The sequence below is a fragment of the Amblyraja radiata genome, chromosome 2, assembly GCF_010909765.2.
Source record: "Amblyraja radiata isolate CabotCenter1 chromosome 2, sAmbRad1.1.pri, whole genome shotgun sequence".
NCBI classification, from domain to species: domain Eukaryota; kingdom Metazoa; phylum Chordata; class Chondrichthyes; order Rajiformes; family Rajidae; genus Amblyraja; species Amblyraja radiata.
The window spans coordinates 78,770,426-78,783,475 of record NC_045957.1 but is presented as its reverse complement, the minus strand read 5'-3'; the positions used below and the strand labels follow the sequence as shown (position 1 = coordinate 78,783,475).

General features: G+C 40.2%; 1 protein-coding gene across 3 annotated transcripts in view; it reads right to left on the bottom strand.

The window, feature by feature from the left end:
- Positions 1 to 13,050, bottom strand: part of LOC116990921 (cadherin-12-like) — an 878,073-nt gene that overhangs the window by 5,732 nt on the left and 859,291 nt on the right. For all 3 annotated transcript variants that reach the window (XM_033049096.1, XM_033049088.1, XM_033049079.1), the window contains one exon: positions 7,018 to 7,135. In XM_033049096.1, the coding sequence (XP_032904987.1) occupies positions 7,018 to 7,135 (118 nt within the window). The remainder of the gene's footprint in view (positions 1 to 7,017; positions 7,136 to 13,050) is intronic.

Here is a 13,050-nt window from a genome sequence, read left to right as displayed (position 1 = left end):
CATCTACCTCATCTGGCAGCTCATTCCATATACCAAGCACAAATGTGAAACATTTGCCCCATAGGTTCCTATTAAATCGTTCTCTTCTTACCTTAAACTTGTGTCCTCTGGTTCTTGATTCCCTCATCCTGGGTAAAAGGTAACTGAGCACTCACTCTATCTATTCCCCTAATTAGTCTATACACCTCTATTAAGCCACCCCTTAGCATCCTGCGAGGAATAAAGCCCTAGTTTGTAGATTATTTTCCAATAGCTCAGGCCCTCAAGTCCAAGTAACATCCTCGTAAATCTACTCTGTACTGTTTCCAGCAATGACATCCTTCCTAAAGCAGGGTGACTGAAACTGAACATTATAATCCAAATGAGGCCTCATTAATGTATTGTACAACAGCAGCACAGTGGGCTAACGTCTATACTTAATACCCTGACTGATGAAGACCAATGAACCAAAAGCCTTTCATACCACATTATCTACCTGTGACACCACTTTAAGGGAACTGTGTACCTGTACTCCAAGATCCCTCTGCTCTACAACACTCCCCAAAACCCCACTGTTAACTTCCCAAAATCCAATACCTCATAGTTACCTGCATTAATCTTCATTAACCATTCCGCAGCCCACTTATCCAGCTGATCAAGATCTTAAGGGGTTGGACAGGCTAGATGCAGGAAGATTGCTCCCGATGTTGGGGAAGTCCAGGACAAGGGGTCACAGCTTAAGGATTAGGGGGAAATCCTTTAAAACCGAGATGAGAAGAACTTTTTTCACACAGAGAGTGGTGAATCTCTGGAACTCTCTGCCACAGAGGGTAGTCGAGGCCAGTTCATTGGCTATATTTAAGAGGGAGTTAGATGTGGCCCTTGTGGCAAAGGGGATCAGAGGGTATGGAGAGAAGGCAGGTACGGGATACTGAGTTGGATGATCAGCCATGATCATATTGAATGGCGGTGCAGGCTCGAAGGGCCGAATGGCCTACTCCTGCACCTCATTTCTATGTTTCTATGTTGCTATCATTTTTGATAACCATCTTCACTGTCTATTCACTTACTAATCATGCCTTGTTCATTCTCATCTAAACCATTGACATAATCTTCAAACAGCAATGGTCCTGGCCAATACCTTTATATGGGCTACTATCTGCTGCATTGCTTTTCCTTACAACAGAGACCACTCAACAAAAGCATTACATTCACTATGGCACATGTCTGCATGTGTTATAGGCCTTTCTCTCATTCCTAAGCTTGCAAAATCAACTTGTCACCATTAATGATCCAATTCTCATTTGAAACTGGATATTGAATTTCCTTTCATTAAATATATATATATATATATATATATATGTTATATATATATATGAAATGTATATATATATATATACATTCATGGGCAGTGGCTTCTTCACTACCTACCCTGAGATTGTGAAAGCATGCATGTTTCCTCAACCCGCCAGAAGTAGTAAGAAGACGGCACCAGTAAATTGCCCGTAACGTGTAGGGAGTTGATGAGAAAGTAGGATAATATAGGACTAGCATGAATGGTTGATTAATGGCCATACCGGACTTGGTGGTCCGATTCACATTATTCAATATTGTATCTCAAAACTAAACTAAAAATGGCATAACTGTTCTTAGACTTAATGTACACTAGCAATTCCTGAAACAATTAATCTCTGTCTTAAAATATATACTCTTTTATTTGCAGTCATAACTCCTGAAATACTGAGAAATACACCCGAGCCCAGCTTCTCGAGTTTAGTTTAGTTTAGAGATACAGCATGGAAATAGGCCTTTTGTCTCACCTGGTCCATGCTGATGAGCACGTACATTAGTTCTATCGTAAACACTATGGATAATATCCAGAAGACCATTAACCTACAAACCTGCATGTCTTTGGAATGTGAAAGACATGTGATCACAGGGAGAATGTACAAACTCCGTCCAGACAGCACTCATAGTCAGGATCTCTGCTGCTGCCGCCCTCTAAAGTTGTGAGGCAGCAGCAGCCCATTTATTTTAGCTCAGAAGAGTGTATGCATTGGTGCATTTATTTTTGCAAAGAGATATCGCATTGCAAAGTAGATAAAAAACACAAGTAAATATTGGAGATAAAACTGCAGCCATCCAAGTTACACTGCAGACATATATATCTGGTATCTCTTTACCATTTATCCTGCAACTTTCATGCTTCAGTAAAATGTCTTTGCATTTGACTGTCTCATTAATAAAAAAGTGACATTTGATTGAAATGGTTTGATTTGTTACTGCTAATCCAGAATAGACTTGCCAGAGGATCAAATTAAATTGTCCAAGAATTCATTCCCATTGACAATGTAAGTACGCTATATATAACCATATCAACACAACGCATTCTGCCTTTGAAGTTCATTTCAATGATGTCTATAGAATGGTCTTCAGAGGCGGTACAGTGCAGATGGACTGGAGGTACTACTGTCCTGATTGATGGGTGTTAGGTGTTTGTGGTGCGAAATCTGTACAATAATACCTTCATGACAGAAGTTGGAGTATAAGAACAGAACTGTCTTCTCCATCTCATTCGTGCAGCATCAGATATGCTTTGCTTTCTCCTGCCGGTGAGTAAGAAGTGTGATGAACAGTATTCTGTGGTATGTTTGCATGACATTATGCTCGAATGAATACCAATGTTCGCAGACTCTGTAGGTTACAACTGCGCCATTTCTGTCAGTTTGAAATGCAGCTCAAAAATGTCAGGTGAGACTTAACTGATGGAGTTTGCTGGTAAATGAGGGATGATAATTTGATACCATTCAGGAGTGTTTGAGGTGGGTTGTGTGTTTGCAAATTGTGGGATTTTGAGTTGATTGGATTTGGCGTTTGACCATTCAACTCAAATCTCTTATGTCATGCTGTTATGGATTCCTATTGCTTTCTTGGCCCCCTGCAGACACTGATGATCTCTTCTTCTTTCTTCCTCTACAGACACTGCCACCGAAAGCAGAAAACTCGGATCCTTGTCACTGTGGACATGTAACACTGGCTCCAGTATGAGTGCACTTCACCCATAGAACCACAGACTAGTTTTATGTAACTACTTTACAATTTTCTCCCAATTACTTCACCTTTCTATCTCATTTTCCACTATCTTCTCTTTCTTTAAAACTGAACCTTAAATCATCTTCTTTAAAAATATTTCCTTTTGAAACCTGATGCCAAATGTTGTTTGATTAGGTTCCTGTGAAGCATTGTGAAGGTTCTATATGCATGGAAGTTGTGGTGCTGGAACGACAACTGTCATGCTCACCTAAAGGATAATGTTCAAATCACACGGTATTGTATTACCTATAAAGTTCCATCTGTATACAATTCTCCTGACAGACATTTTATGAAGGTACTTTATAGTACTTTAAGCATTATTAATGTTGCAATATATAATCTGAACTCTCAAGTGTTTTAACAAAACAGTAATAACTAAAACACATAACCAAGTATGGCAGACAAAAGGATCAATAAAAGCTTATCTCAAATCCACAGAATAGAAACCAGTGGACTGTTTTTTAGATTTATAACCGAGTGAAATAATTTTCAATATCGCAAATATCTAACAACAAAGATTGCCCAACACTCGTATGGTCTGCAATAGACATGTAAAGAATGGAAATAAAGTGCAAGGGCTAATCTGACAGTCAGGATATCCTGTCGACGATCTTCATTCAGAGATTTCTTATCACCTGGTTAAGAAATGTAAAGTCTCACTTGGAAAATGAGGTAGCTGGTTAAACGTTGCTGTTTCTTTGGTCTGCTGGCCAGCGTGCTATCTCCACCACACACAAAAAATGTAACCTTATGAAAACTTTAGCTTGCAATGTTTTAACTTACGCCAAATCTCATTCACCCATTATTCCTTGCTCCGTGTCATTGCTCTAAATGTGTTCAGTTCAGAAATACCTTGATTTTAAAATTCTTGTCCTTTCTTTTCAAATTATTGCATTGACCATCCCCTTGCTACCTGTGTAATCTCCTCCACCCCTTCAGCTTCTGAGAGCTCTGCATTCTTCCACATCTGTCCTGTGCTACATATCCGCACCGAGCCGGCAAGGACTGGGTTCCAAGACTCTTTCAATAAAAATCTATTAAAGATGCTTCAGGTGAATGCTTGGTGAGGTTCCTTCAAACCCACTCCTTCCACTCAATAACAATATGGGCACCCAATTTTAACCACAGATGAATTACAATGCAGTAAATTGGAAGTTCATGTAGCTAGAAATTAATTCCTGGTGCATTATCCAGCTATGCGCTCTACCTCCAAAAATCACTGCAAAGAGGTTTACCACATGGAAATGGAGGAGGCCTGTGATAGAAAGGTCAGTATGGGAATAGGAAGGGGAGTTAAACTCATTAGCAACTGGGAGATCCAGTAGGCTTTGGTGGACCAAGTGCAAGTGTTTGATGAAACTGTCACCGTGTCTACACTTGGTCTCGTCGATTTACCAGAGGCCACATCGGGAACACCAGATGTGGTAAATAAGGTTAGAGGAGGTGGGCATGAAGGACTGTTGAGTTTCCTGGTTGGAGGCGAGAATGGAGGTATGGAGACAGGTGTTACATCCCATGTGGTTGTAGGGAAAAGTACCTGGGGAGGAGGTGATTTGGGTGGGAAGTTGTGGAGGCAGCGTTCTCCGTGGAAGGCATAAAAAGGTGGAGAAGGGAAGATGTGACTGGTGGTGGAATCACATTAGAGGTGATGGAAACATCAGATATGTTGGATGCGGAGGATGGTGGGGTGAAAGATGAGGACCAGGGAAACTCTATTCATGTTCTGTCTGGGCAGAGGGGGAGCGAAGGAAAAGACAGGAGAATGGGGGAAAAGGAAAAATAGATCAGTCTTGATTGAATGGCAAAGTAGACTCAATGGGCCTAATGGCCTTAATTCTGCTCCTATGACATGAACATAAGCTGTCTGACCCACAGATGAGCGTGCTGAGCGATATTGCATGGCTTACAATTATGGCAGAGGAAGCTACAGAAGCAACAATTCTGTTTGCCTGTTCTGATCTAAAAATCCATGCTAGATATTTTCAGTCCCTAACTGAATAGGAGAACAAACTGGAAGAACTGAATGGCCTATTCTTATTCCTAACTTCACACATCAAAGATGGCCTATTTCTTAATGGCGTTTGTCATCTTAGAACATAGAAAGTACAGCCCAGTAACAGACCCTTTGGCCCACAATATCTGAGCCTAACATGATGCTAAGATAAACTAACCCCATTTGCCTGCACATGATCCATATTCCACCATTCACTGCATATCCACATGCATATCAAAAAGCTTCATAAATGTCATTATTGTATCTGCCTCAACTGCCTTCCCTGGCAGCACGTTTCAGGCACCTACCTGTATAAAAACCTCCACCCACACAACATCTTTAAATTTTGTCCCTTTCACCTTAAACCTATTCTCTTTAATGTTTGACATTTCCACTCTGGAAATTTTTTTTTCTTGTTTGCATGTCCCTCAATATTCTCAACCAACAAAGATCTACCAATCTTGGATAACGCCAACCCATTCACCTGCACTGTCGTCGCCGATCAACTGGTCTCTGACAACTTGCATTCACTTTCCAGACACACTTGTGCACAAGTAGATCAGCACAGTCCCAGTTACTGTGCTACTCTGAAATTCCAATCAGAACAGTTAACCTTTTGTACAGATTTTGGCCCTTGAATTTGTGCACACTTTCTAATTTCTTATCATCAAATAACAATACGTTCTCAAAACTTTAATATACAAATGCAATAACATTAATACAAGTAAACTTACATGCTATTTAATCCTTTATTTAATTTTCAATATCAAGAACCTTGTAGTGTACGTCAAGCAATACCCATCCCAAAACATTGGGGTACATCAATGAATACCTATCAGGAATATTGATGTGCGTCAATTAATGCTTTTAAAGGTTGTTGTGCTGTACAGCTATCCTAACCTTTGTAATACTGCAGTTTCCACATTGTGCTTTACAGCTATCTTAACCGTTGTCCAACTGCAGCTCCCACACCTCCAACACTGTCTTCCCAACATCCATTATCCATCTTAATTCAACCTAATTACTGGCATGGCTCAATGTCTCCTCATTAAACAGATTTTCCATGAGCTATTACTGACTGTCTTAATCCTCCAACTGGGTATGACTATTTAGCTTGATGCAACATATTCCCATAGAGGCATGGGAGATATATAGCACTGAGACAGACCCTTCAGCCCACTGAGTCCATACTGACCATCAACCACTCAGCAACATTAACCCCACTTTTATTCTCCCCACATTCTTATCAATTCTCCCCACATTCTACCCTCATCTACACAATACTGGCAATTGGCCAATTAACCTACTGACTTACACATCCACTCCTAATATCTGCAGCTTTGCGGGGGTAGGGAACAGCTGTGATCAATTGAGATGGTTGTACTGAGCAAGGTTGAGGAGGCTGAGTCTGGCAGGACCCTGGATGCCAAAGATGGTGCCTTGGGCAAGGAGGATGAGAGGAAAACATGCTTCATAGCAGGACTGTAAATTGTTGTGTACGGCATAACCTTAGAAAATGGCATCCACAATTGTGTGATTGTATGGTGGGAGTAAATTGAAAATAAAAACTTGGAGTGAAAGACTTCTATTTGTGTAGTGTCATCGTGATCTTGTGGTGGTTCAAAGCATCATACAGTTAAATGACGACTTATGGAAGTGTAGCGACTGGTGTAATGGAGAAATAATGAGTAAACATTATTTTCTATAGTAGCAGCACCTTAAAAATAAAAAGAAACTGAGATGTGTTTTCTAAGGGTCTATGGCTTCAAAAACTAAAGCAAGGGAATAAAATTGCAGCGAGATGATTACCCAAATCAAGGCTGTCACAATTTTGAAAGCATGGTTATTTGTATCGCTATGACTAGTCAAGTACACGTCACAAAATGGCTTGAACTAATTGCCTGTGATTTTTTTGAAGAAAGATAAGAGATAGAATAGAAAGCAGATCTTACTTCCGTTGTCTTGAATGGTGAAGTTTGGGTTTATATCATCCTCAGGTGACAATCTGAAGTGAAAATGTGGGGCTGTGGGTGGCAGGTCTTTGTCCTCAGCACTGATTGTCATAATTACCTGCAAAAATAACAGCAAGAGCTGCCAGTCATTGTTAATTCAGTATAAACTTTCACATCCAGGCAAAAAAACAGAAGCTGCACCCACTTGTTTCCATGCACACAAATAATAGGCTCCAGACGGCATATTCAACAAAGCTTTGTTATGTTGTCAGGGTTGTGAAGGCTTATCTTTTTGAAGTCAAAGTCTTTAACTATTTTAGCTCACAGAAAGCTATGATGAAGAGCATAAAGAACTTAAAACAATGCTAAAGTGGCAGGCTATTTACACAAACCATTCTCCTTCTCACCCATTCCCTTGAGGTTTAGAATGACTTGCTTCCACTCGAGTGCTGAAGGTTCTAACATTCATAAAGTTATGTTGTGGGAGCAGAATTAGGTAATTTGGCACATCAAGTTTTCCCGCCATTCAATCATGGCTGATCTATCTTTTCCTCTCAACCTCCAAAAGAGAACAATCTCCAAAAGAGACCAATGTAGTGCCCATTGACTCTGCCACAGGTCAACATGATTGGCAGGGCGGGTGAGCATCTTATAAGGCAGTGCACTTCTTAACGCATGCACATACTCACTGCAACACATGGTTTCAAAATTCTCAAGGTCACCCCAAATGTTCCATCATCATTTTGAGCAGCTTTTAACATTTTGAAGTTTTAAAGCATGAAGATATATTTTTTGTTTTCTCAATCTTCACATTGTCAGATATGGTGACACATTATTTCTGCACATATTTGTATCTCTGCCTGAGGGAAACTAAACCACTCCTTTTGTCATCCACCCACTGTGATTTAGTGATAGAGGCATACCATTGGAGGTGTTAACAGAAACATAACATCCTTTAGGGGTAGTATATTAGTATAAGAAGGGTGTCGACCTGAAACATCATCTATTCCTTTTCTCCAGAGATGCTGCCTGACTCACTGAGTTACATAGAAACATAGAAAATAGGTGCAGGAGTAAGCCATTCAGAACTTCGAGCCAGCATCACCATTCAATATGATCATGGCTGATCATCCAAAATCAATACCCCGTTCCAGCTTTTTCCCTATATCCTTTGCATCCCTTAGCCCTAAGAGCTAAATCTAACTTTCTCTTGGAAACATCCAGTTACTTCAGCTTTTCGTGTTTATCTTTGGTTTAAACCAGCATCTGCAGTTCCTTCCCGCGCAGTATATTAATATGTTGGCCCAGGCTTTTTTTCGCTCAGCAGGGAGCAAGATCATTCACTGCTAATCATATATAAAGAAGGGGAGTGTATTTTGGATTACAGTCACTAATTGGAGAGAGAGTACTTTGGATTACCATAGTGGACTGCAGGGGAGAGGAATTTACCATCTTTGGAGGGGAAGATCATGCTGGATTGCTATTATTGATTGAAGGTGGACATAAGAACAGAAAAATTGCAAATAGTTAACAGGTCAGCCGTATCTGTGTGAAGGATCTTATGAAGGGGTCTCTAATTGGAGACAATAATTCTACTTGTTTTCCCATAGATGTGACTCACGTACAAGTTATTTCTAGCATTTTCTGTTTTTATTTCAGATTTCCAGCATCTGCAGATATTTTGATTTTCTCTTAGTTGAAGACAGATAGACTCTTAATTTCCATCAGTAAACACCAAGGCAGTCGATTGGCTGCATTGTAGGTGCCCTGTAAATTAAAATCTAGATTATGCAACTCCTTTAAGAGATATTGATTTTTTTGCCTACATTTTCTGGTTTAGTTATTAGAGATAAGAATTTGTGGCCTATGCCATTTACAATAACTAAGGAACAGAATTCTCCTACAAAAGATCCTTGAACCCAAATCATTGAGTTTAATTATGCTTTCCAGAGTTGCTGCTTTGCTTGCTGATGGTTTACAGCATCTTGTTTTAATTGGATGATGAGAAAGATTGGGAGGGCTTTTTGCATTGCTTCTTGCCTTGCTCCAGCGTTAGAGTTATCAACAGAGCATCCTTTACAAATAGGCACCAACTTCCAGCTGAACCACAACAATCTGTTAAAAATGCAGTTCCAACTACTCCGATTCAATCCTGACCACTGTGCTGACTGTGTGGTGTTTGCATGTTCTCCCTGTGATTACATGGGTTTTCCTCAGCTGCTCTGGTGTCCTCCTACATCCCAAAGACATGCTGTAAATTAGGTCAATTGTCCACTGTAAGTCAGCCCTAGTATTGTTTAATTTAGAGATACAGCGTGGAAACAGGCCCTTTGGCCCACCGAGTCCACACCGACCAGCGATCCCCACTTACACACTAGGGACATTTATACCAAGCTAATTAACCTACAAACCTGTACGTCTTTGGAGTGTGGGAGGAAACCGAAGATCTCAGAGAAAAACCCACACAGGTCACGGGGAGAACATACAAACTTCGTTCAGACAAGCACCCATATTCAGGATTGAACCCGGGTCTCTGCAGCTATAAAGCAGTAGCTCCACCGTGCCACCCTGACATGACAAGTGGTAGAATTTGGAGCTGGTTGTTGGTAGAAATGCGAAGAAAATATAATTGGCTATAGGATTATTGGTGTTTGATGCTCAAAGCTGATTCAGTAGATAAAAGGCCCCTATGTGCAGTGTCTAAAACCAAGTGGCATGGCCAGTTCTTAATATTAAACCTAACTTGTATATGCTAAATGTATAGCATTGGGTATGCAGGTAGGCTTAAGATGCCATTTGAAAGAATTAACATAAGGCTGTAAAGCAATACTTTAAGCAATAAGAATAAGGGGTAGGCCATTTAGGACAGAGATGAGGAAAAACTTTTTCACCCTACCCAAAAAATTGTGAACCTGTCGTATTCTCTGCCACAGAAGGCAGTGTAGGCCAATTCACTGGATGTATTCAAGAGAGAGTTAAATGTAGATCTTAGGGCAAATGAAATCAAGCGGTATGGGGAGAAAGCAGGAACGGGGTTCTGATTTTGGATGAACGGCCATGATCATAATGAATGGTGGTGCTAGCTCGAAGGGCCGAATAGCCTACTCCTGCATCTATTTTCTATGTTTCTATATTTCTACTTGCCATATTCCCAGTCAGAAACATATACAAGAGGGATGACTGCCACACATGGCAGTGCAACATTAATATGTATCGGAGCATGCATACATTCAGGGTTCTTTGTTGAAGTGTAGGAAGTAAACAATGGCTACTGAGTCATCGAACCGTATAATGATATCTGTGCTCATAAATATAAGGGTGAAGGATATGGCAGAAAGATAGATGTATGTTTTATACAGTGGTGTGTTGTATACCATGTTTTATTTGAAGTGCTTCAGGTAGCCGTCACTGCAGCAAGCAAGGCTCATACGTGTCAGTTGCCTGGCAACCAGCTACTTCCTATTCTCCAGTCTCCACATTAGCATGAATGAAAATAAATCCCCATTTTTTCTTAGATTCCTGCTAAATTTTCACAGTGGGTATTGCGGGTGATCAGCAGAAGTCAAACAAAATCTCTGGGGACATTTTATACAGAGCAAGATCGCAAGACAGAAACTCATCTGATGATGAAAATCTTGACCATTGCAGTCCATCAGTAATATTGTGAGTGAAATACGAAGCTTGATATGTATTTACATCACAATTAATCAGATTATTTAGAGATTATTTTCTGCAGAACATACAAACACCAAGCCTCATAATATGTGTATGGTGTTTAAAAGGGAGGATGACACGACCTGCAAATAATTGAGCAAGATTCTTCTCGTTTTCATTTGTGTGAAAGCCTGCTTTGTTGAGAGTAATAGACTCATAAAGTCACACAGCACACCAAAAGGCCCTTTGGCCCACCATGCCTATCATCATCACGTACAGTATCTATCTACAGTATTTCCATTTATCAGCCTATTATGCCTTACAAATTAAAAATGCTCATTCAGGTAATTGACTGTTGTGTGAGTTCCTGCCTTCAGCGCCTTCTCAGACAGTGCAATCCAGATTTCAACCATACTCTGAGTGAAAAAAAAATATTCTTCAGATCCCCCCTCAATCTCTAACTCCTTACCTCAGCCCCATGCCCTCTGGTCTTAGACAGCTCTGCCTTGGGGAAAAGTATTTTATTATCTGCACGACCTATGCCTCACATAATGTTGTGAAGACATTCTCTCTAAAGATCCCAGAAACAAACCCAACCTTTCTGGTCTCCCCTCATTATTAAAAGATTCTAGTCTCCCATCATTACTAAAAGATTCTATCCCAGGCAATGCTAAGATGAAACTCGTCTTCACTCTTCGCAGCGTACTCATGGCCTTACAATAATCATACATCAAGATCAACTCACAATGTGCCAGCTTTAGTTTAGTTTACTTTACTCTATTATTGTCATGTGTACTGAGGTACAGTGAAAAGCTATGTAGTCATGTGCTATCCAGTCAGTGAAAAGACTATACATTATTACTATCTTGCTATCCACAGTGTACAGATTCAGGATAAAGGGAATAAAGTTTAGTGCAAGATAAAGTCCAGTAACGTAACCAATGTTTTATGAAAATCGACACAAAAGATAGACACAACATGCTGATGTAACTCAGCTGGTCAGACAGCATCTCTGGGGAAAAGGAATAGGTGACGTGTTGGGTCGAGACCCTTCTTCAGACTGAGAGAATGTTTTATGAATTTGTAGTTTCCAAGACTTCTCCACTCTTATACTCCTTTTCTTAGTTAATGAAGGCAACCATCTTATATGCCTTCTTTACTGCTCTATCTACACTTGCTGCCACCACAGTCACCTTTGGACATGGATACCAAGGTCCCTTTTTATCCTCAATACTCCCTCCGACCCTACCATTCATTGTGTATGTTTTACCTTTTTCAGACAGCCTCCACTAGCTGATCAATATCATCCTGTTGGCTGATGCCCCTGTCCCACTTAGGAAACCTGAATGGAAACCTCTGGAGACTTTGCGCCCCACCCAAGGTTTCCGTGCGGTTCCCGGAGGTTTTTGTCAGTCTCCCTAATGGTCGAAAGTGGTTTCCGCTTCTTCTATGTTCCGGCGATTATTTCAAAAAATTCAAAACCGACTGCGACTAAAAATAGGTTGCCATTTTAGAAATCGGTAATTTTTTAGTTGAAGCCGGTTGCGATGCTAGTTGAAGGTGGTTGCCGGAGGTTGCAGGTAGTGGAAGGTAAGACCTCCCTGGTGGAATAAAACTGGGTGGAAAAAAAGGTCTTATCATATGCAGAATACTGATCATTATTAGTTTTAGTATTAATAGTTTTTCAACTGTATCATTTCAGTCTTCAGGTCTCTTCCCAAATGGTCATTATACGTTTACTATTTTTTCAAGGAATTTTGCAAGCCTAAAAGAAATTTGTAAATTCAATGCTACTGAAGTCACTAACGATTACAGTACCATTGTCATTTGTTATTTACAGTTAGCTTGGAAGGTTTACATTTCCAAAGAGACATAATTCATCTTGTTAATAATTTCACTTACTGCGGACCCGGAAAATAAGCTACAATGCCCGGACAGTCAGTGTATATTGTGCTAGAGGGCTTTATGTCAGGATTCAATAGCTCATAATATTTAGTCTTAGAAATTAGCATCTAAAACCAACTTAATTTGTTGGTTGCAAATTACTCTGTTTGCCTATTGAGGCATTAAATTCTTCAAGACACATGTTATGGTTGTACATGACATAGACAAGGCTGCATTTGGAGTATTGTGTGCTGTTTTAATTACCCTGATATAGGAAGGATGTCATTAAACTGGAAAGAATGCAGAGAAGTTTTATGAGGATGTTGCCAGACTTGAGGGCTTGAGCTAGGGGAAAAGATTGGGCAGATTAGGACATTATTCTTTGGAGCAGAAGACTGAGGGGTGATCTTACAGAGGTGTTTATACTAATTAGGTGGTATAGACTTGGTGAATGCACAGTTTACTTTTACAATGGATAGGGGAATTAAAAGCTAG